This window comes from Bos indicus, chromosome 22 (genome assembly GCF_029378745.1).
Source record: "Bos indicus isolate NIAB-ARS_2022 breed Sahiwal x Tharparkar chromosome 22, NIAB-ARS_B.indTharparkar_mat_pri_1.0, whole genome shotgun sequence".
Lineage (NCBI taxonomy): Eukaryota > Metazoa > Chordata > Mammalia > Artiodactyla > Bovidae > Bos > Bos indicus.
Window position 1 is genome coordinate 50,088,251 of NC_091781.1, and position 27,010 is coordinate 50,115,260.

Here is a 27,010-nt window from a genome sequence, read left to right on the forward strand (position 1 = left end):
GGGCAGGAAGGAAGGAAGACTGGGGGGAGGGGAGTGGAGCCAAGGCCTTTTGCCCCAAAGGCCTCCTGGTCCCTGGAGGGGCTGTTACTTTGGGACTGTCCCTGCCCTGCAGAGATGCAGCAGATGGGCAATACTTGCCGGCAGTCCCAGTAGGAACAGCACAAGTCAGCCTAGCTGGGCCTCCCGCGGCCACCGGCCGGCCTCCTGGAACCTAGGCCAGCAGCCACCGCCCAGACCCCATTCTTTGCTGGGTCAGGATCAGTGATCAGGGTCTGGAGCCCAGGAGGCCTCCACCCTCTCCCTGGGGCTGCTCGGCAAGCTGGGGGGGCGGGGGCCTGCAGGCCTGCCAAGCTCAGGCACCCACGTGAGCTGGGCTTTGGATTCAGATCGGAGCCTTCTGGCATCCAGGCCTCTGGCAAAGGCCCTCTTGCTATTTCTAAGAAAAATGCAGCAGGAATCTTCTCTGCTTCTCCAAAGCTCCAAGGGCTCTCTTGAGGCGGGGCTCAGATTCCCAGGACAGCGCCAGGTCAGGCCAAGCACACACACTCTCGGCCCAGTTGTATAGATGCCCAAGTGAGCAGTCCAAGTCTGGTCACCCCGAGCACAAGCTGTAGGAGCCAGAACAGTGCTCAGATTGGGGGTGGGGATGGGGAGGTCACTGCAGCTGATCATGGGCACCATGATCATGGGCACAAACCAGACTGTGGCACCCGTCTCTGGAGAGACCCCCCCAGGGCATCCCCTCCCCAAATGCACTGTCTTTCCCCAAGTATGTATGTGGTACCTCTGCCATGAAAGAAAGAGCTTAAAAACCAAACCCAAAAAGGAGAAAACACAAACTTTATATCCTACCACCGAGAGCAAGCCCTATCCAGCATCTTGCCCTTTCCCCAAGTGCTGCACCACACACACCGCCTCTGCTTCTGTTCTTCCAGAAATCTCCCTTCCCCGGGTGGAGATACAGCTTCCTCCAAAATGCCTGTCCAGATGCTCACGGCAGAAGTCCTCCTCCTCCTGACCCCACTCCACCCACAGGGCTCAGGGCATCTTTTGCAGCCTTTTCCAGACACCGTCTGCTTCACCACAGGGTAGAAATCTACAGGGAGAGGTGAGGCGGTGCAGACTCCTTGGGCATCCCCAGGACTAGCCCTCACCCGTCTGCTAACCTCAGAGTAGCTCCTAGTTTCTGAGACTTCCTTTCACCAGAGCCACAACGGTGTACACAAAGTTAATACTCAAAACACAATGAGGTCAGCATCATTTTTTATCCCCATTTTACAGATGAGGCAACAGGACACAGAGGGACTTCACTATGTAAGGTCTACCCACGGCCAGGATGCAAGCTGGGCAGTTTGAGACTTCTGGATGCTGCTTCCACGGGACCACTGCCATCCTCACCTTACATGGAGAAACCAGGGGTGGGAAAGCTTAGGCTACCCGTCTGAGATCACACAGCTGAGAAGGTAGGAAGGGGTCTGTCTGCCTTCCAGGCCAGCCCTCTCAACCAGCACAGCATCACCTCTGCATTCTACCAAATGTAAGTGCCCTGCTCTGCCTGACCTGGGGGAGGAGATGGAGGTCTCCCAGTTGTCAGGGAGACCCGCAGCTTTGGAGACATCCCTCTGGATCCCCCACCACCTCTGGAGGGGTCACGGGGTTGGAGGTGCGCATACACAGCAGACAGCCAGGAGCCCACTCTGAGGCCGCTGCCTCCCAAGCCACAGGGTAAAAGATGCCTTTATGAGCCAGGATGAGATTTTTATCTTGGTGGTTTCTCTTTAAATTCTTTACGATTACGAAGCAGCGGGGGCTGCCAAGGAACATGATTTACTCCTTGAGCATGCACCAGCTCCTCACTCCGTGCCAAGAGAAGCTGGAGCCAGGGAGGGAGGGGCAGGCGTCGTGCCAGGCACCCAGAGACAAGGCCTGTGCTGCGGAGGCCCAGCCAGCGGCGGTCCCATCTGAAGCTTGGCGGGACCTGGAAGGACCACAGCTGAGGCCCTCGGCCCTGGCCTGGCTGACCCCGGCGGGGCCTCGGGCAGGTTCTCAGCAAGCACAAGGACCTGCCCCGCTCTCTCTGACGGAGATCCATGGCCAGCTGAGGGGCAGCCAACCAGCCCCCCAGGACCTCCCAACTCCCCAAGTGGCCACTTTGAAGGTCCATCTCAGGAGAGGGGGTAGCTCCCATTTCCAGGAAAACTGAGGTCCCAGATGCAGGGATCTGGGCTCAAGTTCGTGCTTTGGGTCTTCCTTCCTCCCTTGTCTGGCTCATCCTGGAATACTTAGCCCTCCCCAATTTGTGATCGCCAAGTTTCACTGTAATTGTCAAAGCCATCTACCCAGCTTTCTGGTGCCACCCCTGGCCTCCAAGCTCCTTCTCACCCTTCCCTTTCAATCTCAAGCTCTAAGCCTGCTTGGCTGGCCAGGGAGCCCCTATGGGGCAAGGGAGGGTCCTTAAGCTCCCCAGGCCTGCCCCCACCCCTGCTCAGTCAGGGCAGCTAAGATGAGGCTTGCTAGAGACACTTCCACTTCAGTCCGTATTCACCCCATACTCACTCTCCCTTGGGTGAAGTAAACGGACTGTGACCCTTCCTAACCTCCAATCTCCTCATTTCCTAATAAGGAGGCCTGGTGACTCTCGTTCAGCCACACACAAATGATGTAAGTGGTGGCCCTGTTCTGGGCCATTTACCCCAAAGACTCAGAGGCTGGGCTGATGTGGGCTGGGGGTGGTGACCAGCACCCACCTGTTCACCTGCCACCTACAGAATGTCCTTCCCACCAGGCAAGCCAGATACGCCCAGTCTGAGAAGGCTGAACCCCAGGGCTGCTCTGGATGTCAGAGCTCTTTCCTCTCCTGGACTCTGTTTTTCCTTCTCTGAAGGGAGACAGCTTCCCAGGGGACTCTGATCAGTGGAGGGGCTGGGGTGGCGGACAGCTGGATTCATAGGAAAGGAGCAAACCCAGATGCTGTTTCTCCAGTGGGAAAGAGCACAAGAAGCCTGCCCAGTGCGAACCCAGTGCTTTCCTTGGGAAGTAAGCCTGGACAGGCTACGGGCGGCACTGCAGGGTCCTCGAGGCTTAGCCTGAGCTCGTGGGAGATGGCTGGGCCTGCCTCCCCAGCCTGCCCTCCAGCCTCAGTCTTGGGACAGGCTCGGGCATCAGGCGGAGCCACGTTCCATCTGAGTCTGGCTCCTGAGTGACCGGGGAAAGCCTCTGGGTCTGATTCCTCACAGGAAACCCAGGCAGCCCTCCTCCCCAGGTCTTGGTGGGACTACCACTTGGTTATCATCACGGGTACCTACTGTTATTTCTATTATTTTCATCTTTCCTGACCTCCCCTGGCAAGGTGACCTTCCACTCCATCTCCCGACTCCTGCCTCAGTTTCTCAGTAGCCTGGCCACCTCAGGTCATCACAAGACCCCTTTCCCTCTCTAAACACCTCTTGACCTCAAGTCCTGGCCAAAGCCAGCCCAGGCAGGAGCTGTGTCTTGTGGGGGTGGCTTCCTGGGAAAAAGTAAACATTCCCTAGGCTGAACAAAGGAGCTGGCAGGACCTTCACACCTCCCTCTGCAGTGGGAGGTGATACCTCAGGGCTTGGACAATCTCAGGGTGGGGGAAGGAGGGTATTTTTTCCTGCCAGACTTGGCCAGTGACTCTGGGGTTAAGAGGACTCCAGGCCCAGGCAAGGATGGATGGAAGAAAGAAGGTCCTGCTGGCCAGGTCACTAGTTCTAAGCATCCATGAGCACTCAAAGAATGCCTCTCCTGCTCCGGAAAGCCTTCCCCACTTGACCCTCATTTCTGCATGACCCTGGCTGTGCTTCTGGTGGGACAGGACAGGAGATGGGCCATTGGAGTCCTCCTGCTTCAACTGGGCCCCTTCTTACACCCTCTCCAGGCTTTTGGCCTGGCTGGGGTGCCCAGGCTGATGGGCAGGCAGCAAGCCCAAGCCTGGCCCAGTTCCTGCCTTTGTTCCTTTATCTGTCCTGGGCAGCGTGGCCCCCCTCACACCAGCAGCACCTCTGGCTTATTAGAGGGTCTGGGCTGATTGGGCTGGAACTAGCATCTCCCAACTGCCCAAGGAGGGGAGGGGATGTGCCTAGGCCAAATTCCCGAGGCCTGGTAGGCCAGCTGCTTTCACCTATCCACAGATGGAGAAGCTGAGGCACGGAGCCGCCGTGACCATCAGGGCTCCTAACAGCAGCCCTCTCTGCGCCCCTTGGGTATATGCAGCAGGAGGCTGTCCCCCCACCCTTAGACACAGCCAGGCCAGGACCCCCAGGTTCCGTAGTTGTCAGTCTCCATTCTTACTCCACAAATGCTCACTGAGGGCCTACCCACCACTGAGGGCCGCGCCATAGGTATGTCCTGGCTGAGACCATCCAACATGACAGGGGAGAAGGGTGCCTGGGGCCTGGTGCACAGTAAGTGCTGGGCTCCCAGGAGGCATGGGCCAACTGGGTGTCCACTGCCTTTTAAGCCACTTTGTCTGGGAGCGCCCCACCCTGTTCACTGCACAGTCCCAAGTACTCAGCACAGGGCCTGGCGCATGGCAGGGACTCAAGTATCTACTAAACTAAGTGGCATCCACGCATAAAAGTAGGACAGGAGATCACGTGGGAGACGGAAAGGTCATTCAGGACAGAGAAACCTGCGTGTGCAAAGGCACAGAGGCCCAGGGATGGGGTGGCCCCAGGCAGCCTCCAGCCCCGCCCCAGGCTCCACAAGTCAGCGCCACAGGCTGGCTGCCAGCGAGCTGGGCTTTTAGTCAGTGCGGGTGTCGGCTTCAGAGCTAATTGAGAGGGAATCGACCTGACCGATGTGAGCGTCAGGCGTCGGCAAGACCAGGACACCAGGGTTCTATTTCTGGCCTTGCCTCTGCCTCCTGCCTGACCTTGGCCCTGCCCTCATCTGAGCCTCAGTTTCTCTCTCTGGAAAACAGGAACAAAATCTTTTGTCCCTTTGCCCCTGCAGGTCCAAGAAGGTTTAAAAGGAGCGTCCAGAGACCCTCCCTCTGTCTCGTTCCTTTACTTCCTCTCATAGGTCTCCGAGATGATGACAAATACCCAGAGTGGATGTCTGGGCTCCAGGATTCCAAAGGTCTGGAAACCAAGTCATCCTCCCAGCTCCTGTTGGGTGGGGGTAGGGGGGTGCTCTATTCTCCCTGCCAGCACCCTGGGTTGGGAAGGGAATAAGAGGAGGATGGGACCCCTTCAATATTTATTAATATGCTCTGAGAACTTCCACCAGGGAATGGTAGCAGTATCAGTGGAATGAATATCTCACCTTCCCAGGCCTAGGAGAGGGGTTGTTTTTTACGACCCAGAACGATCGACTCTTTTGCCCATTTCTCGGGCCCTGCGTACGACTCCTCCCTCCCTAGGCACACTCTCAGAAATTCACTCCCCACTCCCCCCATCAAGTTGCAGGAATGATATGGGGGCCAAGAGAGGGGTTCTTCTAGGGGACATGGGAACATGGTGAGGAGGGGCTGGGCCTCATCAAGCCTGAGGAAGGAAAGGCTGGCCCAGCCACTCACCCTAGCAAGTATATCTGGAAATCTAGTCAGCCAGGGCTGAGTTGGCCCCCCCAGGACAGGCAGCTGAATAAAGTCACTCTGGTCAGAGGAGGGCCAAGGCTAAAAACTCAGCAGTGACCCCGGGTCCCCCAGGCACAGTCGCTATGTCTTTTCTCAGGCCAAGGGCAGACTCTTTAGATCACGTCTTTGAGTTAGTGGCTAGTGAGCGAGCCACTGGTATGTCTGAGGATGTGGGCCACGTGTATTCACCGGCCTAGCTGGTTAGCTGTAAAGGCGATGGAGCTGGACCAGTGTCTCACTCTGCACACCCCAACTCATCATTAAAAGCCTCCACTGTGTGTGCGTGCTAAGTTGCTTCAGTCGTGTCCAACTCTTTGAGACCCTATGGACTGTAGCCCGCCATGCTCCTTGGTCCATGGGATTCTCCAGACAAGAATACTGGAGTGGGTTGCCATGCCCTCCTCCAGGGGATCTTCCCAACCCAGGGATCAAACTCACATCTCCTGCGGTTCCTGCATTGCAGGTGGATTCTTTATGGCTGAACCAACCAGGGAAGCCCAAAAATCTTCCGGTGATTTCAGGCAAAGTGCTCACTGGGGATCTCGGGCCTGTCATAACAGCACATGTTCCCCCTGAACTCACCAGGGGCCCTAGACTCCTCCAGTCACAGCACAAGAGCCCCCTCCCCAATTCCTAGAAGCCCCTCCCACCTAGAGACCCCTAGGATGGTTACTCAAGCACATCACACCCCAGAGGAGCAGGTCCTGTTCCTCTAGCTTTTGGAGGCCTCAATGTCTGTCCGACTGTCTGATCGATCAGGCAGGGCAGGACCAGTGGCAGGGAAGGGCTTCTGCAAGCACAAGTCTGAAAGATGTGACACCTCTGTCTCCCCCAGTCATCGCATGGACAGACACCCTGCAGACTTGAGCCCAGAGACCATACATTCTGGCTCTAGAAGCAGCCCAGACTCAGGACCCTTCTCTAAATGTCTAAGTAGTCCAGTCTCTAGCTTTTCCCAGCAAGTCACCACCTCCCCCAACCCCTACAAACCACCCCGTGTGACCCATGTGGCTGTACAATTTGTTCTTTCTTGCTTTGACCTCTCCCTCTCTCTCCTTTGCAACAGGACAACATGCTCTGGACAGGGGGATGCCAGGGAACTGCAAGGAAGCCTCTTACCTTTATATGAGAGCCGGATCCGGGGCATGGCTGGGAGGTAGTCCTGGCTGGGGGCGGCTGGCCAGGCCCCAGTGAGCAGGGAAGCCCAGAGGAGGAGACCAGCGACAGGCATTGTGGAAGGGGCCTAGGGCCCAGGAGTCAGGCAGCTGTCTATACACCTGCGAGGAGGAACAAGATTGAAATATGTGAGGCAGAGCAAGGTATCCTGTCCGACCAACATTTTCTTGTGTAATTCTGTCAAAGGGACCTCAGTTTCCCTACCTGAACAACTACGGTGATAGGTACCTCTGTGCTCACACCCTCAGCCTGGGGCCATGAATACCATAATGTGAAAATCTCATATACTTTCCTGTCCCTAACAATGGGTCTGAAGACCAAGCAACCGGGTGCAGCCTAGGGTCAACAGGGCTAACAGGGGCCAGCGGACCTTTCCAAACCCTTCCCGAACCACAGCTCCCAGACTTCCGTTCACAGGACTCAGCTCAAGGAGGTGATCTTACATCCTTCTCCAGTTTCCATGCATCCACCCCCCAACCAAATGGGCTGTTCCTTCCTCTCCCACTTCAGGGAATGGGGGAAGAGATGGGTCCAGTCCTGCAGGCTCCAGCCAAATCTCTCCTCTCAGTAAAGGGAAACCTGAGCCTGATGATTTGAGTTGGGAGCAGGAGAGAGCGGAGGATAAGTGAGAAACACATAGATGGCCTAGAGAGAGAGACAGCAGCCAGAACAGGAAAGGCAAAGAACAGCAGGGTCTACTTCTATTGAAATCACAGCAGGAGGGATCCAGGTCAGACATACAGAAGGACTTCCTGCCCACGAAACTTCCAGCTCTGCCTACAGAGACCAAAGAAGGGGAGCTAGGGTGGCCAGCAGGCCAGGGGCAGGGTCTGAGCCAGCCTCAGTGTCCCCGGCAGAGCTCTGATACAAACCTCCAGCAGGCCCAAGTTTCCACACAATGTTTTTCAAATATTGTCTCCCCAGGCAGGCTGGCTGTTGGGTAAACGCAGCCCAGCACCAGTTGTCAGAACATATTGCTCCCTCCCGGCGAAAATCAGCGCCAACTTCCCAACACCCCCCCACCCAGATGCACTGTGGGTGGGGGCAACAATGACAATGTGAGCCCCACCCCCCAGAACTGCCAGGTCTACTTCCTTCTCCCATGGGAGACAGGGACCCTAGGCCCATTTCTAGGACTCTGGGGTGGGGAGGGGAGGGTGAGGGGTATTGTGATCTGTTAATCCCCTGCCCTGGCTGGCATCCACTGAGGCAAGGCTCCACATCAGGACTGTCCAGTCCCACTCGACAGACCCTGATGTCCTCCCGGGACCCACCTCCCCTGAGCCCTTGCCTCTCCTGCCAAGCAAACCACTGGTGATTCCTCGGACAGGAAGTGCAGCTTCAAGTGGCCTGCCCATTCCCCATGTGGTGCTCTCTGTGGACACACCCCCTCCGGGGTGCCTGCAGTACCTCTCAGGTTCCATCAAAACCTCCCATTACAGGTGCTAGGGAGGCTAGCTGAGGGAGGGGAGAATCAGAACCAGCCGTGCCCCCTGTCCGCTGGGGCACAAAGCTGGAGCTGACTGAAGAACAGGCCCTGATTGCGGGGGGTGGGGGGGTGGGAGAAAGGGCTGTGCAGTTACTGGCACCCTCGGGTGCACCTGGGAGGCCCCTCTAACAGCTGTGGATACACACATCCAAGCTTGCATGCCTGCACTAGTCCTTACAAGCATATATATACATATATATATATATGTTTGTTCAAGAACTCGACCTGCTAGTGGGGTGGGGCTCAGGAAGTGGGGAGACGCTGCTCTAGCTCTCTCTCGGGGAGGGCTAGATGCAGGCTGAGTCCCTTGGAGAGCTTTGATCCGAGGTATCAGGGGGCTGGGGTGACTCGCCTCCCCTCCTCCCTGTGACCTCATTTCTCCTACATCCATTTTCATGGTGACAAGGTCAGGGTCACCAAGGACAGTGTTGGAGTCCCCCCACGGAGTCCAGGAACCTGGAGGGCTCTGCTCCACTGGGCCCCTACAGGGACCTCCCACAATGCTTTGGCCTTTTAAAGGGGTGAACCGGGGATGTTCAAATCTGTTGGGGCCTCAGGCTCAAGTCTAGGCCCCCCTCTTTGGCAGCTTGGGGGATGGAGGAGAGGAGGAGAAGGAAGGAGGAGGAGGACAGAGATAGGGATGGGGCAGGCATTTCCACAGTTGCTTCTCCCCTGCCAGCCCCTGGATGCATTCCACTCAGCCCCAGTCCCAGAGCAGCCCCTGGAGCAGTCGGGTCCAGCCCAGATGGGTGGACAGAGAAGGAACAGCCGCCGCCACCTGGGAGCCCACCAGGAGGAGAGCAGAGAAGGAAGGAAAGAAGGCTGGCGGGAGGGAGCAAGGGAGGGAGGCAGGCGGGAGGGAGGAGGAGAAAGGGAGGAGAGAGGGAGGGACGGAGGAGAGACGCTGGAACAAAGAACCGAGGAGCTGGGGCTGGCAAGGGGCGCAGGGAGGGGCGGCCAGACGAGGGGGTCCGGAGGCACCTGGGGGCGGGGCAGGGGGCTGGGAGGTCACATTGTCCAGCCTGATCCAGACTTCTTGGGATTGGAGGGGTGGGGGGCGCGGGTAGGGGGGTGGAGAGCCTGCTTCAGGGAAGGAAGGTTGGCTCCTGCGAGCTGAGAACTGGATGGAAATGCTGCGGGGGGGGACATGATGGAAAAATTATTAACAGCACCCTACCCCTCATCTAGCTCCTCCGACACCCCCTCCAGCAGGCCAGAGCTTCTTTCCGACTCCTTGGCTTCCCCCTCCCCCAACACCCTATGGACCAGGAACCAGAGACACCCCAGCACAGCTGGTGTTGAAAACCCCTCTTTCATGGTCAGAGTTTCCCAGTCAAGGTCACCTGGGCTTGGCTCCATCTTCCCCCTCAAGGTGTGCCTAGAGCAGCAGGGGGCTGAGGCTAGGTTCCCTCCTCTCCCCAACCCCCGCACTTCCGGGCCTGGCTCCTTCAGAACTGAGGGGCAGCAGCAGGGGGAAGCATGCCCAGTGTCCTCACTCTCCAGGACACCTTACCCCAAGGGTCCGGGCACACTCCCTGTGCAGCCTGGGAAAAGGCTCCATCTCCATTCAACCCCCGGGACTGGCATGAACCTACCAACCTCTGGGTGCAGTTTCTCTGTCTCTGCAATTAGAACAGGGGCTTCTGGGAGACAGTCTGGATGAACTGATGAGGACAAGAACCCCCAATCTCCAGAGCTGACACATTAGCGCTTTAGGTTCACACCCCACCTCCCCCGGGTGTTCATGGGCTGGTGTTCATAACACAGTTATCTCAAGAATCAGAAGTTATTTATCCAGGCAGGCCTGCAGCCCTAGCTCCAGCCGAGCCCTCCTGGGCCACCTTGACACTCTCTGGTCCCACCTGCTCTAGGCAAGTCCACCAAGCTCCTACTGTCCCCTGCCCACTCCACCACTTGGGCCCCAGCCTGACCAGATTGGGGTGGAGGGGGGGCTTGACTGCAGGCTCTCCCAGCTCACTTACTACCCACATACAGCAGGGCCCCTAATCCAAGCAAAATGCCCTGCTGGAAGGCAGACACGGACTAGCAGCTAGGGGTCGGGGGGCTGGCACAGGGCTGGGAGAAAAGCCTTGGGGCTGGCTGTCCTGCCCCGGCTGATCTTGGAGACCCTCCACGAGGGGGCTGCCAGGGTAGCGCTTCCCTTCCAGCAGACGATCCCCAGATTCCGACACTGAGACAGGGCAGGGGTACCTACTAGGGAAGAGAGCTGCCTGAGGCATTAGTGGGAGAGCTCAGCCAGGGGAAGGGGCATCAGGTCTCCAGCTACAGCAACAAGGAGGCGTATGGGAGCACCCCCCCACCCAGAACCTCTCGGAGAAAAAGTTGCTTTGCACACTGGTGACCCCGCAGGCCACATCCTTCACACATCTCCACGTCGCTTCGATGTTGAGGGTCCCGGCAGCCCTGACAGGTACAGCGCCCACTCTAGTCCTGTCGTCCTCGCGTCCGCGGGAAGAGCCCTGCCTCTCCGAGCCCCGCGCCCCTGACACTTCCGCAGAGTTGCAGTGCCGCGGGTCCCAAAGGGATCGCGGGGTGGCCCGGCCGCCTGCCCGCTCCCTCCCGGTTCCCGCCGCACTCACCTCTTCCACGGCGGCGGGGCCTGGGCTCCCGAGTGGCGGCGGCGGCGGCAGCAGAGCGGCTCCCGGTTGGGCCGGTCCGCGCTAGCGGCCCCCCGGGGCCATGGCCCTGCCCGCGCCCTCTCGCTGCTGTGCCTGATCCGGGGTCGGCGCCGCGGCCCCGGCTTAACGGGGTCTGCTGGCTTTGGGCGCGTCAGCAGTCGAGGCCCCGGACCCCATCCCGGGCCATGGGAAGGCTCAGGGGCGCTCGGGGCCGCCTCCCCCCGGGTGGGCTGCGGGCGCCCCCTGGCCGGCGCGCCGAGGGCGCATTCCCCGGCGCGGGGCGCGGGCGACAGCGCGCGCTCGGCTTCGGGGCGCTGCGCTCGGTTTGGCCCACAGGCACTGTGCTCGCCTGGTCTCTGGAGTGGGGCCGGGCGGCCGCGCTGGGTTGCGCCCGGGGCTCACCGGGCCGCGGCCGTTCGCTCGCTGGCTCGCTCTCTCTGGTCTCGCGGCCGCCGGCGGGACGGGGCGCTCGGAGCCGAGCGGGGAGCGCCGGCAATTGGCCGCCCGTGGGCGACATTTGCATAGTGCGGCCCCGCCCCGCCCGCCCCGCCCGGCCCCACCCCCAGGGCGGGACCCGCCCGGCCGCCGTCCCGCCCCCGCTCCACCTGTCCGCAGGGTGGGCTCGGTGATCCCAGGCGGTGGGGCAGCCCGCGCCCGGTAAGGCTAACCTGCACCCCGCGCCCCCGCCCTGGCTTCGCGGGCGGCGCCCCCGCCCCGCCCCGGCTTTGTCTCTCCGTGGATACACCGCGCACACCGCTCCTGGTGTTTACCCGGGCACTCAACTCCCTGGCGGGAAGGGCAGGCGCGCCAGAGAGCAAGAGGCTGCGCTCACCTGCGCACCCCCTGCCGTGTCCGTCCTTCCCACTCGCTGCCCGCCACGCCTGGCCTCGCGTGAGCCCCGCAGCTTAGGACCCAGGACTGCCCGGGCCGCTCAGCAGGTGGCAGTGCAGCCCCTGGGACGGCTGACACTGCAGGACCTGTCCTCCGCCTCCAGCCCAGGCCAGGTCAGCCCTACAGCTCCATCCAACAGCTCTAGGGCTCCCTGTGATCTCCCCAGCAGCCAGCCCTATTTCAAGCCAGTAGCTCCACGGACCCACCCCTTATATTTCCACATCCCAGAGAAGCCAGCTAGGGGTTCCTGAAAGCGACATTTGCTTTCAAGTGGATTCCTGAGGGCTGCAGACTTTAGGGCTCTGCAACTGAGCTTTGGGCCCACCTTGATGCCAGGAAGGGACCTTCCACCCAACCTAACGCGATGGCCAAGGCCATGGCCTCACCAGCCAGGACCACAGACTCAGCCCTGCCCCATGCACTTTGCCAAGGTCCCAATGGGCATGGGCCTCTTTGTCCTCTCCCTTGTCCTTCTTCTCCTATTCCCTCCCCTTTCTCCTCTCTTTTCTATTCTTTCTTTTCCCCTCCTTTCCCCGCTCCTTGTGTGTGTTTAGTCCTGTCCCACTCTTTGTGACCCCGTGGACTGTAGCCCATAGCCCGCCAGGTTCCTCTGTCCATGAGATTGTCCAGGCAAGAATACTGGAGTAGGTTGCCTTTCCCTTCTCCAGGGGATCTTCTTGACCCAGGGATAGAACCCAGGTCTACCCGCATTGCAGGCAGATAGATTCTTCACCATCTGAGCCACCAGGGAAGCCGTTTTCCCCTCCTTCCTCTCCCCCTATTTTTCCTTGTCTGCTTCCTCCTCACTCTCTTCGCCTTTCTCTCTTCCTCCTCTCCTTTCTCTTCCTGGCTAACCCCCCACTCAAGACATCTCTCACTCTGACCTATTGGCTGGTTGACTGCAAATGTAGGTTGTTAGGTATGTTAGGGATCCTGCTGAGGGTCTCCTGACTCAGACTTACACTTGGACTGCTGGTTCGCATGCTCCAAGCGGAGGCTGGCCACTGGATGTGAGCAAACACCAGCCTGCAGATACAGTGGCTGGAGTGACAGCGCCTGTGCATCTCTCACCGTCATGCCTCATTTAAAAACACCGTGTCAATCATTCCTCCTCATTTCCCCCTTCTCTGTATGAGGGTCACCCTTGAGGTCACTGCCACTGCACCACCATTACCAGTGCAGCCTATGCCACCATCATTGCTGAGGGTTTCCAAAGCCATCACTTCCACCACCACCCCGGAGCTCCCTGGCCACCTCTGTCACCACTACCAGCATGATCATCATCCTGGTCATTAAAGCAGACCTGTGGGGACTTGGCAAAAACGACTCCAGGGTGCTGGGTTGGGAAGGAAAGAGACTCAGCTGATTTATCCATGGAACACCTCTCAGACACACACACAGGCCTCTCAGCACACGGAGGCCTTTGGTGGCAGTGGTGTCGGAGGAAGGGGACAGCAGAAGAGAAAAGAGTTGGAGCTAGGCTTGGCTACACATAGTGGAATGATGCCAGTTCTCTTGTAATCACTGTGAGAAGGTTGAATAATAGAAATCAAAACAATTATAGTTGCAGCAGTGAATCTATACTGCACCCTTGCCCTGTTGTGTATCATGCTGGGATGAGCACTTTGTATCACTATATATGTTATTATATATATAATATGTATTATTGGGAGGAACATTGTAGCCTACGGTGATTTTATCTCCAATTTCAGGGGACTCCTTGAAACCAGCCTGATGCCCGACCAGGAAGCCCTGCATGCCATTCACAATCCCACTGAGAAGCAAGTCCTGCTGCCCCATTGTACAGCTGAGGAAGAGGAGACTGGGAGAAGCGGAGTGAGGCCTGTAACCACCAGCTGTGGTGTGAGAAAAGCAGCATTTTCCGGAGCTACAGGAAGGCTCCAGGAGGAAAGGGCCAGGCCACGGGGCCCACATGGAGCCAAGGGCCTGCAGACCAGTGCTGCGGGGGCTGGCAATGAGTGCTAGAGCCATACGTGGCACTTAGAGAGTTCAATAAATCTTTATTGAATGAATAAGAGGGCAAATCCCTGTAACACCAGATCCAAGAGGGAACATGAGCCAAGAGGCCAGGAGCCAACTCCCTGCCTGCTACCCAGCTCCTCTGGACTGGCTGCCCCAACCCGACACTCTCACAGCCACCCTGAGTCCTTCTGTCTTTCTGTCTCAGTGCTACTCAGCTGTGCCAGCTCTACCTGAGAGCCACCCAGGATGCCCCGTGGGGCCACCTGAACAGAGGCCAGGTCAGGCTGACCCTTGCCTGGGCTCTGTCCCTCCTTCCTCTGTGGACACCCAGACCCCAGGCATGCCCAGTCCCTATGGCCCATACTAGTGCCGCTCTGGACATGCAAGGTGGTAGGAAGTTCAGAGATGGTTAAGCCAGGTCTGGTTCCCCACCTTGACCGATTCTCTGGGGTTCCCATCCTGGAGCAGTGCCCTCTCCCTTCCTACATGAGGACAGGCCCTTGGGGTGACATCCTGGCTGTTCAGCCTTGGGCTCAGCTTCCCAGAGCTCCTGAGGTCTCACAGAGCCTGATAGTGAGGGCTACAAATGAGAAAGAATTGGCCCCCTTTATCCCAGTCGCCACCCATGGGGATAGTGCTGGTAACAGGCAGGAGAGCTTTGAAGGTCTCCCCCAGACACCCCCAGCCTTCAGCCTGGCCCAGACTTTGTTTCTGGCAGTGCTCATGCCTGTTTAGTTTCCTTCTTGCTCTTCCAGGCTGTGCTGTTGGGGGCTGAAGTGCAGCCCTAGGCCTCCTGCTGCCTGTCTAACCTCTGTCTACACTATTTGCCTCTATCTGGCCTCCACTGTGGGTAAACTTGAGAAAACTTGCCCTCTTGGTCTCTGCATCTGGAAGGCTGGACAAGGCAGGCCTGGGCCTCAGGGACCGGCCGTGCCCCCTCCACGAAGGTGGCCCACTAAACCATCACTCTCTCCTCTGCCTGTGTCTCCGGGGAACCTGTTTCCCGGGCCTAGCCGGCTGAGCAAGCCTTGGCCCGCCCAGCCCTAGCGTTGCTGGCTCAGGTTTCCCCACTTTCTGGTTTTCTCATCTCCTCTGCCCCAGGCGCTGCCTGCTTTCTGGCCCAGCCCCCACCCGCCCGGAACTGGATCCCAGAGAGGGGGAGTGATGGAAAGGGGGCCCCCAGGAGGGGGTGCAAGGCCGTGCTTGCTGCACCGGGAAGGGGGCGGGCGGTGAGGAGTCACCCACGCCTGGCTCAGCCTTCTGCCCAGCCTGCCCCAGGGGCTGGCTCCGAGCCGATCAAAAGCTGGAACGACCCACCTCCCTGGCTGCTCCCCAAAGCTGCCTCTAGGCCTTTTCTGCTGTTGTCCCCTCTGCTAGGAATGCTCTTCAGTACCAGTGTAAGCCCTGTGTTTCCTCTAGCCCAGAGCCTGTGGCCACCTCCATCACCCTCCACACACTGTCCCTTTCTGCACAAGGGGCCAGGCTCCCTTCTTGAGGCAGCTTCATCCTCCCCTTCCATTCTGGAGCCCTGCAGGCCTCCCAGGCCTCTTTGAAGAGTTCTGCCCTCGCTCTCATCTCTGGGTCTTCGCACATGCTGATCCCCTGTGCTGGAAGCCTTTCCTATTTCCTCCTAGATCCTGTAGGCCTCTGGGAAGACACGACCTCCCAGGAAGCCAGTCCTAATGTTTGGGTCAGAAGGTTTTTTAGACCCTAGGGGTCCTGCAAGTCCATCCAGAGACCGAGACACCCAGGTCTCTCTGTGTTCTGGCTGGGCCCCACACAGACTCATCAGCCGCTGCTTCTCGTGTGCATTCAGAGTGAACAAAAGAGGGAGTCATGGGATCTGAGTTGCCCATACTCATCTCATCCCATGTTTGTATTACTCTGTGTGTGTGTGTTTGTATATTGAGGGAGGTGGGGGTCGGGTGAGCCTAAGCTTGACTGGCTGCCAAGTGACCCATGACCATCAGCCAGCCTGAGCATATCCTGTTTAGATAGAGGCCAGACAGCCATCCCTTACCCACTCGGGCCTGCCCAGCCCTTGCTGGGGAGCCCAGGTCTTGGGCCTAGAGCTCAATCCTTATCTGCTCCAGAAAAGAATCTTTACTAAGAACTGACATGGAAATTCTGCATTTCCCCTGCCCCCATGGTGCAGGCCTTTTTTCTGGGTGGCTGGGCCCAGGATCATTTATGGTTGGGCAGCCCCCACCACTGGGTAGAGGTGGGGGCTGCGGAGTGTGGCTCAAAAGACCTTGTATCTGGAGCCACTCCTTGGTTTTGCTCAGCTCAGTTGAGACAGTCCTATCCTCCCAGCTGCTCAGGCCAAAAAGTCTTCGAATCAGCCTGGACTCTCACATCTCCATCTAGACCTTTCAACTTCACCTTTAAAATATACAAAATGTCAGGTGACCACTTCCTACCTTCTCCCTGGCCGCCAGCTCCGCAGTCATCGCCTCTGCAGCCACCACCTCCGCGGCCAATCTCGTTTCTCGCCTGACAGGGACAGGAGCCTGCTTTCTGGGCTCCCTGCTTCTGCTCTTGCCTCCTGCTAACCAGCCAGGATTCGGAGAAGCCCTGTTAAAATGGAAGTCAGGGCCTGTCTCTCTTTTGACCAAAGTTCTCAATGGCTCCTACTTCCTTGAGAGTCAAAGCCAAGTCCTTGCAGTGGCTGTCTCCCCAGCCCCCCTCCTCATCTGACTCACGTCCTCCTGCTCTTGGCTACAGCCTCCTCTCTCTCTTCCTCTCACACCAGGCACACTTCAATGACTGTTCCCTTAACCAACAAAGGTCCGTCTAGTCAGAGCTATGGCTTTTCCAGTAGTCATGTATGGATATGAGAGTTGGACTATAAAGAAAGCTGAGTGCTGAAGAATAGATGCTCTTGAACTGTGGTGTTGAAGAAGACTCTTGAGAGTCCCTTGGACTGCAAGGTGATCCAACCAGTCCATCCTAAAGGAAATCAGTCCTGAATATTCACTGGAAGGACAGATGCTGAAGCTGAAACTCCAATACTTTGTCCACCTGATGCAAAAAACTGACTTAATGGAAAAGACCCTGATGCTGGGAGATTGAAGACGAGAGGAGAAGGGGATGACAGAAGATGAGATGGTTGGATGGCATCACCGATGCGATGGACATGAGTTTGAGTAAACTCCGGGAGTTGGTGATGGACGGGGGAAGACTAGTGTGCTGCGATTCATGGGGTTGCAAAGAGTTGGACACGACTAAGCGACTGAACTGACTTAACCTGAATGATCTTCCTGCAGGCATCCCCCTGCCAGCCCCTTACCTCCTTCAGATTTTTGTTCAGATAGTCCCTGTCACAAGTAGTATCTGTCACCACCACCCCAATGCGCTTGACTTTGCCTTCCCTTCCTCTCTTTTTCTCCTCCTTTGCTTCTTTTTTTTTTTTGCTTATTGTTTATTGTCCATTTCTCTACCCCTGGTAGACTATCAGCATCAAGAGGGCAGGAACTGTTCTATTTGCTTTTTCCCCAGCACCCAGAACACAGACTGGGATATAGCATCCTCACGGAATGAGAGAAGGGCTCTGCCCAGGGCCCCTCTGCACTCTGGCCAGGGGCTGGGTGCTGCTTCCTACCCTGATCTTTGGGCCTCTGCTCCCACTCCCTGGAGCTGTGGACAGGGCAGGGATGGATGCCCATGTGCTGCTTCTTCCTCCACGGAAGAGAGAGCCTGAGGAGAGAATGTCTCCAGCTACGGCCCCAGAGACTCAAGGTCAACTTTGCCTTGGCTTTAAAGACAGGGAAAATCTAGTTGTGAGTGCCCCCCCACCTCCCCCGGCCAGGGGCAGGCATAGTCCTTCAGGCAGAGGTGTGTCTCAGAGCTAGGGGAGACCAGGGCAGGCCCCCAACCAAGCGAAGTCCGCTGGGCTCTGATCCTGTGGGTTTCTGGCTGCCTCCCAGGCCCACATCTGCGGCACACACCCCCTTCCCTGTGTCTGTGTGGCCACAGTCCTGGGGGAGGGGGGCCCAGGGAGGGTCCTGCAGCCAGGCCTGCAAGCCGAGATCTGGACTTACTTAGTTCCAAATGACTGGGGAATGTCCCTTCCGTGACAGCCGCGGCATGGCCTCCCCTGGTCCCTCGTTGCCAGCAGGGAAATGGGGCCCAGATAAGGCAACCCCCCGAAGTGGGAGGGGCTGGTGGGCAGACCCTGGGCACCCTGCCATCCTGGTCCTCCTCCCTTAGCCTGGATTCAATACGAGGCCACTGTCCTTAGCCTCAGACCAGAGATCTAAGGCCAGAGTATCCCATCTGGGTCTCCATCCCTCAGGAGCCAGGAAATGGAGGATCTTGGCCAGTGCCATCGCCTATTCTAGGCTGTAAGGCATCTGGGGCACAGCAGCATTGGGACTGGCCAAGGAGGAAGGCTCCATGCAGAGAATCTCCCCATTACAGCTCATGGCCTCTTGCCTTAGAGGAGTGTCAGGTAGCAGGGCGGATGCCAGGCAGTGGGGAGCTGGGACTGCCCTGGCCAACCTAGTGCCTGCTAAGCACTCCATCCAGAATGATGAACCTCCCTGCTCCGCGTGTGGTTGGCAGGGCAGTGAAGCCAAGCCTACGCCCCCTGCCCTGGGACAGGGTGCCATCCTGCCCTGTGAGGGTTTAATTTCCGAACATAACTGGGTGGAGTGGACCCCTTGGCCTTACCTGGCCTCTGAACCTGCATCCAGGAATCAGGGGCTCCACTTGTGCTATCTGTGGAGTCTTAGAAAGGATGAGGGCCTCTGGCTTACATTGGTCAGAACATCACTGTGCACCCATTTCACAGAAAGGAATACCGAGTCCTTGAGGAGCAGGAGCCTGGGCAACCTTGTCTGGGGATTCCAAACTAGGGTCCCCTTGAATGTTGGGGTGTAGCCTCTGATTGAGGAATGACTAGGACTGGCCTGAGGGTAATGAGGGCAGTAGAGTCTGATTTAAGATTTTACAGGATTCCTCTGGCTTCTGGGGGCCAGAAAGGGAGTGGTGAGCATCAAGCGAGAGGACAGGCACCTGGGTAGATCACTAGGAGAGCTGCTGGGGATGCTCAGCTCAGCCAGGGTCCCCTCACTTTTCCCTTTTGTGTATGAGATCTGACCCAGACTTTTGGAATGGGGAAAGTAGCTTCCTTCCTAGCCTTATACACCTCCACATGTGGCCTGGCTGGCCGGGCTCCCTGCCCCGCTCCCCTGAGACAGTGGTTTAAGCTTTAATCCGAGGACAAGTTTCAGCAAAGCTCATGTTTGCCGCGGAAGGAGCAGGGACCAACCTAGATGGAGGGATAAGGTGGGAGGGGGATTTGGAGGGAGGGAAGGGGCAGGGCCTGCCTAGGGAGAGATCAGAAATCCACACTCCACCCTCTGGCCGGCCTGCCTCCCGCACCTCCGGACTATTCCTGCCACTTAGAGCGATGCATTCAGGTGTCCACAGCCTGTCTGAACACCTACTGTGTGCTGCATCTACATCAGTCACACCCACTCAGCTCACAGGGAAGGGTCTCTGGGCCCAAGCTGTACTCTTCAGGCAGCAGTCCTGGTCAGGTCCTGATTCCCCAGGATGCTGGTCAGGAGCACAGAGGAGCATTTCCTCCTCAAAAGGAAGTCGCTGCCCTCCCTTTCCCCTTCCCAGTTGCTGGTCTCCTCACAGTCCCTGGGGGAAAACTGGGGCCCCCAGCTTGCCCGACCCCTTGTCCTCTCTTGAAGTACCCACAATTCCTGTCCTTGAGCCCAAGCTGCCCCGACTTCTCTTCGCCCCATTCCTCATTGCAGCCCTTCCGCTCCCCCAACCATAAGGCAGCCTTCTCCCCACTCCTCTCTGTGCACCCAGCCCCTGCCTGCGGGAGAGGAGGCACGCAGAGAGCTGGGTGGCTGGAACAAGGAAGAAATTCCAGCACACATTCTGCAGGCAGAGCCAGCCACGTGGGTAGGGCTGATCTGTAGTTCCCAGATTCAAATACTGTCTCCCCAAAAAGGCCCCCCAACTGCCCAGCTAGTCGCTGTCCCCTGAATTCTTAGAAGACAACCTCTCTACCTTGTGTCTTGGTCAAATGTCACATATGCATTCTGCAGGTATCACGAGTGTCCTGCCTCAAATTCCATGAAATTCCAAAAACCAAAACTTGAATTTTCCACTCATCTTCAACTATTCACATAGCACTTACATTATATTTGGGCTTCCCTGGTGGCTCAGACAGTACAGAATCTGTCTACAATGCAGGAGACAGAGGTTCAGTCCCTGGGTTGGGAAGATTCCCTGGAGAAGGGAATGGCCATCCACTCCAGTATTCTTGCCTGGAGAATCCCACGGACAGAGGAGCCTGGCGGTCTCCAGTCCATGGGGTCACAAAGAGTCGGACACAACTGAATGACTAACCAACTGCCAGGCCATGGAGGCTAATGTCTCCACACATCTCATACTCACTCTGGACCACGAACTTCAGACGGTCTGGTGGAGTCTCCTCTGAGCTGAGGGTGCAGTTCTGGGAGGATGGACAAAATGGGTCAGACTGGGCTTCCCTGGTGGTACAGTGGATAAGAATCTGCCCGCCAATGCAGGAGACTCAAGTTCGATTCCTGATCCTGGAAGATCTCACATGCCAAGGAGCAGCTAAGCCTGTGAGCCGTGATGACTGAAACTGTGCTCTGTAACAAGAGAAGCCACCGTAATGAGAAGTCCACACATGGCAACTAGAGTAGCCCCAGCTTGCCACAACTAGAGAAAAGCCCATGCAGCAACGAAGACCCAGCACAGCCAAAAAGTGGGTCAGACTGCCACTGAGCCCCTGCCCATTGGGTAAGTAAGCTCCCAAATCCCAGCTTCCCATGCTGATTCTCCACCCGAGTGTGGGCTGAAGTTTTAACAAAATTGTCCCCAAGGAGTGGTGGTGGTAGTTTAGTCACTAAACTACTCTTGCGACCCCATGAACTATAGCCTGCCAGGCTCCTCTGTCCATGGGATTTTCCAGGCAAGAATACTGGAGTGGGTTGTCATTTCCTATTCCAGGAGATCTTCCCGACCCAGGGATTGAACCTGGATCTCCTGCATTGCAAGCAGAATCTTTACCTACTGAGCAACAAAATTGTCCCCAAGGAGTGGTAGGCTAGGGTTATAGGCTTGGGGTTGAGAAAAAGGGGCCACCTCAGGAGACCCTAAAGGCACAGAGTTTGGAGGATCAAGTTCCTGCAGGGCCCAGGCCTGCCCTGGACCCTACACCTTGGAGAGGCCCCCTGAGGGCTGGGAGATGGGTCTCAAAATAGGAAATGAGAAACACGAGTCTCACAGAAGTGTGGAGACTGGTGTGCAGCCTGGGTGGTGGCAGAGGCTGTGCAGCTCTGGTCTTGCTCTCCGAGCAGCCACCGGGGCTCCCGTGGACGTGGGAACACGGGCAGGCGCAGCCAGGGACACTGAGCTCTTTGATCTCACCGGGCCTCACTCTGCCTACCCAACCATCAGGGCCAGCAAGGCTGGGGCTGCAGTACGAGTGCACGCAAGTGTGGGAAGGTCTCCTTGGGACCCCATCAAGGACCCTCTGACTCCAAGCCTAGCTGCCTGAGGGTCTTACCCACCCGTGGCCCACGTACATTCTTTTGCTTATTCTCTGGAGACCAGTTTCCTCATCTGGAAAATGAGAGCTAGTCTCTCATCTCAGGGTGCTGGGAGGATGAAAGGAGCCACTACGAGCGGGTTGCTGGGAGCAGCATCTGGTATGTAGGGCATTCTCTGCCTATGTCACCTTTGCTATGACTCACTGCTTCTCTCCAGTGGATGCCAGAGAGACCCAGGGGCATGAGGGCTTACCTGAACTCCTCTGCCATGGGCTGGAGCCCCAGGAGAGAGTGGGGACCCTTTTCAGCCAGCAGAAGGGACTCCATATCCAGCCACTGCCTCAGCTCCTCAGACAGCCAGGACCTACAGGGCGGCACACAGGATTGCCCCACTGGAGCCTCTACCAGCAAAGGCAAACACACCGTCCTCCCAGGTAGAGGCCTGCATGCCGGCTGTCAAGGGAATGCGGTGATAGCACAGGAGGGACTCCCAGGTCACACACCTGCTTCCCTCTAGGCCAGCCCCACTCTGGCCCTGACTGCAATGTCCAGCCCACAGTTTCTGCAAACCTCTATGACTCAGGAGCTCTCGGGGTCAGCAAGGTGACGAGGCCCCAGATCAGCTTGGAGCTTGGCCAGGGGATATCCAAGCGGGTGTGTATACGCGGAGGGCTGAGAGAGTGACTCAGGAATGGCCACACAGAGGAAGTGACAGTGTCACTGGGCCTTAAAGAACCAGAGATCTCCCAGCTTGAAGGATGAAGGAACAACTTGGGCAAGAGGCTGGAGGCATGACCTGTCAAGGTGTCCTGGAGGCCAGATCACCGGGCTGTCTCGAGCAGAATCAGTGTCGGAGTCTACTAGAGATGCGTGTTGGCGCAGGGGATAGGAGAAGTGGCAGAGGAGCTTCATTTTGACCCTTGCAAGAGCCAGGAAGGCCCTCGCTGAGCTCAGCAGAGGCAGAGTAAGGGCAGATGTGGACCGGGAACAATCCCTGGGGAGCTGTCAATCAGAGGAAGAGGCCCAGTGACAGGACACCAGGCAGCCCAGACAGCTGGTGAGCTAGTCAGAGGGGAAGCAGAGGTGCAGGGAACCAGGTCAGCCCTTCACAAGGAGCTGGGGTGGGGGGCTCCTGTTGACCTCCAGCCTGCAGGCCTTTCTGCCCCTGAGCATAGTCTATTGGTAGATTTGTGTTAGCTTTGCTGGAGAGACAGGCTGCCTTCTCTGGAGAAGATGCTGTTTTCATTACTCATGGGCAGCTGGGAGGCTTGGAGACGTGTGGGAGGGCAAAGGTCACAGGTGGGTCTCTATTGTATCTTCTACACACCTGGCTGCCATTCAAGGACACCCCAAGATGACCCCTGGGCTTGGGCAGGACCCACCTGTTTCCAAGGAGGTCTGGGCTACTCCTCAGAAACCTCGCCCCACTTACGTTTCTTCACACGCGGTGAGACTGCAGCCCAGAGGAAGAGTGCCTCACACAAGCGGCTCTGTGGTGTTCATCGGCCTTCCTCCCAGGCCCCCATAAATGAGAATTCCTAGCAGAGAGTGGGCTCAGACTGGCTTCCAGAGCTCTCAGAGCCTCTCTATCCTCCTTGCTCTCTCCCCTCACCGGGGCCGCAAGCTTAGCAGAACCTCCCTATCCAGGGCACTGCTCCTGGAGGGCTCCAGGCTGTCTGCTTTTCCCTGAAAATACCTGCCACCCTCCCCCGGCCTGCATCTTGTGGGCGCCCCTGCCTGACCACCACTCTGCCAGCCCTGCCTGGGGACTCTGATGGGTCGTGGCTCCTCCAAGGACTTCTTGAGAAAGTAAATGCCTGAACCAGGGCAAGGAGGGATGGGGAGGGGTGGGGAGAGAGGCCCAGGTGGGGCTGCAGGGCAGGGACCACAGAAAGACACCCAGCCTCAGTCTCCCCAGGGGTTGCCTGGGGTGCTGGGTGGCAGGCCAGGCTTTTGGCTGCCCTGCCCCCACCAGCTGTGGGGCTGCCGGCAGCTCAGAGGCCCCTTTGTCCCTTATCTTCTCTGCCTCCTAGGTGGCAGTATCCAGATAAACATCCCATTTGGGGCTGAAATTCCAGCCCGGCTGCCCACTTCCCCACCTGGGGGTCTGAGACCTGCCAGCTGCACACCTTCCCCAGGACCCCCTCCCCCATCTGCACACTGGGACTTGCACCCCGCACCATTCAGCCAAGCAGAGTCATGACTCACACACACACACTCACTCTGTGGGCCACTTTGAGGCCCCTCCCCTTCTCCCATTTCCACCCCGCATAGCTGGAGTGGGGAGGTGTGCGAAGGAGCCCCAGACCTGAAACTGAAGAGCTGACCCTTGTGTGATCCCCCAAAGACACCCCCAGGCAACCCCAAGACACAGGCACATCCCTGAGCTTCTTGGACCACCCCTCTCAGTGACTCAGTCTCCATCTCCCAGCCCCGCTCAGCTTCTCTTCTTCCCTGTCTCCCCCCTCCCCCCTCATTAAGCCTCCTAAACCCGGCAGCTCCCTGAAGCAGGAAATTGCATTCTGCCAAGATTAAATGGACTTGAACGCCCTGCCTCTGCCCGAGAGGGAGGGGAGCTGAAAGGAGCCAAGTTTGCTGGGGGTGGGGGCCCTAGGTTGGGGAGGGGGATCCCAAAGTTGGGGGGGCTCTTTCAGGACGGGATGGGGGCTGCCTGAAGGGCAGAGGGGAGACGACAGGGACTGCAGGAAGGCAGGGGGTCAGGGTGCTGGCCTCTTCTTCTGGCTGCAGTGGGAACCAGACGCCGCAGAGAGAGGAAGCCACTCTGTGGGGGTGGGGGTGCGTTCCCATTAGGTAGGGGAAGGGGTGGGTAATAGAGAAGGGGGCAGGGGGAGGGGGCGGGAGGAATGGTGAGTGGGAGGTGAGAGGGGATGCCTGTCAGGTTGAGATCCGACCTACAGGAAATGGAAAATGAACCTTGGGGGATGCACGCACTGCTTTTTGAAGTACCCAGAAGGAGGGGCTGGCACATCTCCCCCCACACACACCCCCCACCCTCCACCCCCGGCCCAAGATCTCATAGCAAGGATAGGCAGGTCGGTTAGGGACCCCTGTGTGCCCTCAGGTCCCTGGGGAGCCCGGTGTGCAGTCCTACAGGCACCCAGGACCCCAGAGCCCCTGGCCCTGCACTATCTGGAAGTCTCCCATCTGGAGACAGAGAGCACTGACAGACCTTCCCAGGAAAGATGCTAGAAGGTCCATATGCCCCCTACCCCCAGTCCTAGGCAGCAGGCGAAGTGGGGGCTGAAGCCTTGTGAGGGGTGCCAGGCAGGAGCATCCAGATACTGTGTCCCCAGCAGCCCCACAGCCTGTAGATGGGGCTTGTGGGAGGGGCCATGCCGGTCCCCTCTTTCCCCAGGTAGGCAGGAGCAGGGACAGTTGGACTACGGGTGGGCCTCCCATGGGCAGCTCCCACTAGGGGCCCAGTCCAGCTCTGAGTCTGGGTCAGGCCTTCAGAGCTGGATCGGGCCATGCGGGCTGGAGGAGCAGGAAGAACTGCTGGTCTAAGCTGGCTCAGGCATTATTCCTGGGACCACCCATCCCACAGTCATGACCATGGGCAGCAATGTTTACTGAGCACCCACTGTGTGCCAGCCTGTGCTTGGCACTGGGGCAGTGGTGGACACTAAGAAGGACAGCCCAGCTTGACTGGTGTAGTGGTGGGCAAAGGATGGCCACGGGCAGGGTCTTCCTGGAGCGCAGCAGAGGCCATTCATGTGCCAGGAAGAGAAGACAGGTTGTCTGAGGAGGGCCTGGGAGGGCTTCAGCCCGGCTGATCGTGGGCAGGCAGCAGTTAGCCATGGGGCTGAGGGGTGGGAGGTCCATGTGGTCATCAAGCAGGACTGATGGGACAAAGGCAGCTGCAGGACTCTCGTGAGCTCCAGGGTGGGGCTGGGGGCCCTGCCTCCCCACCACCACCACCTCTAGCCCTGCCCTACTCAGGGCTGTTTATTCAGATGCTGGTGCCCATTTCAGGCAACCTGAGCTGGGCAGATGGTTTCCTAGGAAGGACTCTGGCTCCTGGCTCCAGTCTGGCGGCTGGTGAAAAATGGGCTTCACCTGTCCAGATGTGGGGCAACTGACCCCATGTCCCTGGGAGGTGGGGCAGGTGTCTGCCTGGCTAGTGCATCGGGGTGGGGGGTCACCCTGGCAGGCCCTGGGAAAGACAAACCAGTCTCTGGGAAGGGAGTGCCTGCTGGGAAAGAACCAAATAAGGCTGAAGGTATAAGTAACCCCACAGTCTGCTCCCCAGTGTTCCTGGCCAGAACGTCCCTGGTCACTTCCTGGTTGGGTTCTCTGTCTCCGGTCAGATGCGTGGAGCCAGTTTCCTGGGAGATCTGAATTGGCCTGTCCTTCAGGTCAGTGAGAGCCAGTGACCCGAGGCCCTGCCACTGCCTGAGGCTGACTTCGTGTCCCCAGGCTATCCGTTGTTGTGAACAAGAGGTGCCCCTTGCAGTCCCCCAGCAACCTCCCCAGAGACCTGTCTCAGGGAAAGCCAATCAAGACCGCTCCAGCTCTGAGGGGGTTATTCCTAGGTCCTGACATGCCTCCCCTCCCAGTCAGGGCTGCAGTTTCAGGACCACGGGACCTGGCCAGCTCAGCAGCCCGGGGACCTCTCCTCAAAGAAGATGGCCTAGTCCCACCTCCTGGGGATCCCCAGTCTCCTGTGTCCCTCATCACAGGTCCAGCCACTCTGGGGGGTCAGCACTGTCCCCCCTGCCCGCAGGACTGTGAGCTCTGGGAGGATGGAGACCACATCCATCTCAGTCACACTTGGTCCCCAGGTCCTGGGAGCCCTGGGTAACAGCTCAACCAGTTAGCTACAAGGTACAGCTGCATTTCCAACGCTTTAAGGCAAACTCATTCAATTGCCTCACACACAGACCAGCCCCGTGGTGGGCCCCTCTCTTTTATGGGCCCCAATGTGGTGGTGGTAGGGTGGGGTATAGACATTAGGCAGGTATGGTTTCTGCCTGTTCAGAGCTTGGAATCTTCCTGGAAGACAGGCCTGGGACTGAGGAAATAGGTGCCACGACCCTGGGTCCCCAAAGAAACCCAGAGAAGCCCGAGGTGAATGGGCTGTCAGAGCATTAGGAGACCAGGAGGGCTATGAGGTTGGGGCTCAGGGGTGCCTCCTGTAGGGGCTCCGTGGAAAGCACTGTCATCAGGTGGGTGGGTTGGGAGGGCTTCTCAGCTTCTAATCTCTAGCCTGCTCAGCCAGCAGTAGGGACCTGCCTCAATGACACTCGGTGCCCCTCACACTGCCAGCTCTGACCTGCTCCCTGCCCCCATGGCTGGATCGCCTAAACAGCTGACAGGACAATTCATATCCTCAGCAATCACCCCTTAGCAACCACCCCTATACCCCTATACTCAGACAGCCTTAGCTCCATGCAAAGGGAACTGAACTCCACTCCCCTACCAGAAGGCCTATTCAACTACCCTTTCCTGTTGACCAGGCCTGCCAAGCCTGGCCTGGGCTGAAAGCCCTGCCCTGGCCTTCTGAGTAAATGTCCCCATCCCAGTACCCTTCCCCTACAACACTGTACCCTGGGTTAGCACTGGCCCTGCTCCCAGCTCCCAAGGCTGTGCAGATGGTGAGCTGTGGAATTTCAGACAGGTCTGCTGTCTCTGAACCTTTGGGGTCTCCTGCTCTAGAGCAGGG

General features: G+C 58.1%; 1 protein-coding gene across 4 annotated transcripts in view; it reads right to left on the reverse strand.

The window, feature by feature from the left end:
- Positions 1-21,704, reverse strand: part of SEMA3F (semaphorin 3F) — a 39,111-nt gene extending 17,407 nt beyond the window's left edge. The window contains exons 1-4 of one of the 4 annotated variants that reach the window (XM_070776683.1): positions 21,581-21,704; positions 20,204-20,424; positions 16,201-16,354; positions 6,722-6,879 (exon numbers count right to left, since the gene is read on the reverse strand). In XM_070776683.1, coding sequence (XP_070632784.1) covers positions 6,722-6,833 — 112 coding nt within the window. In that variant the 5' untranslated portion in view covers positions 6,834-6,879; positions 16,201-16,354; positions 20,204-20,424; positions 21,581-21,704. Of the gene's footprint in view, positions 1-6,721; positions 6,880-10,867; positions 11,375-16,200; positions 16,355-20,203; positions 20,425-21,580 lie in introns of those variants that run through there. The other 3 variants (XM_070776684.1, XM_019984861.2, XM_019984862.2) reach the window with 3 other exon arrangements.
- Between the last annotated feature and the right edge of the window lie 5,306 nt (positions 21,705-27,010).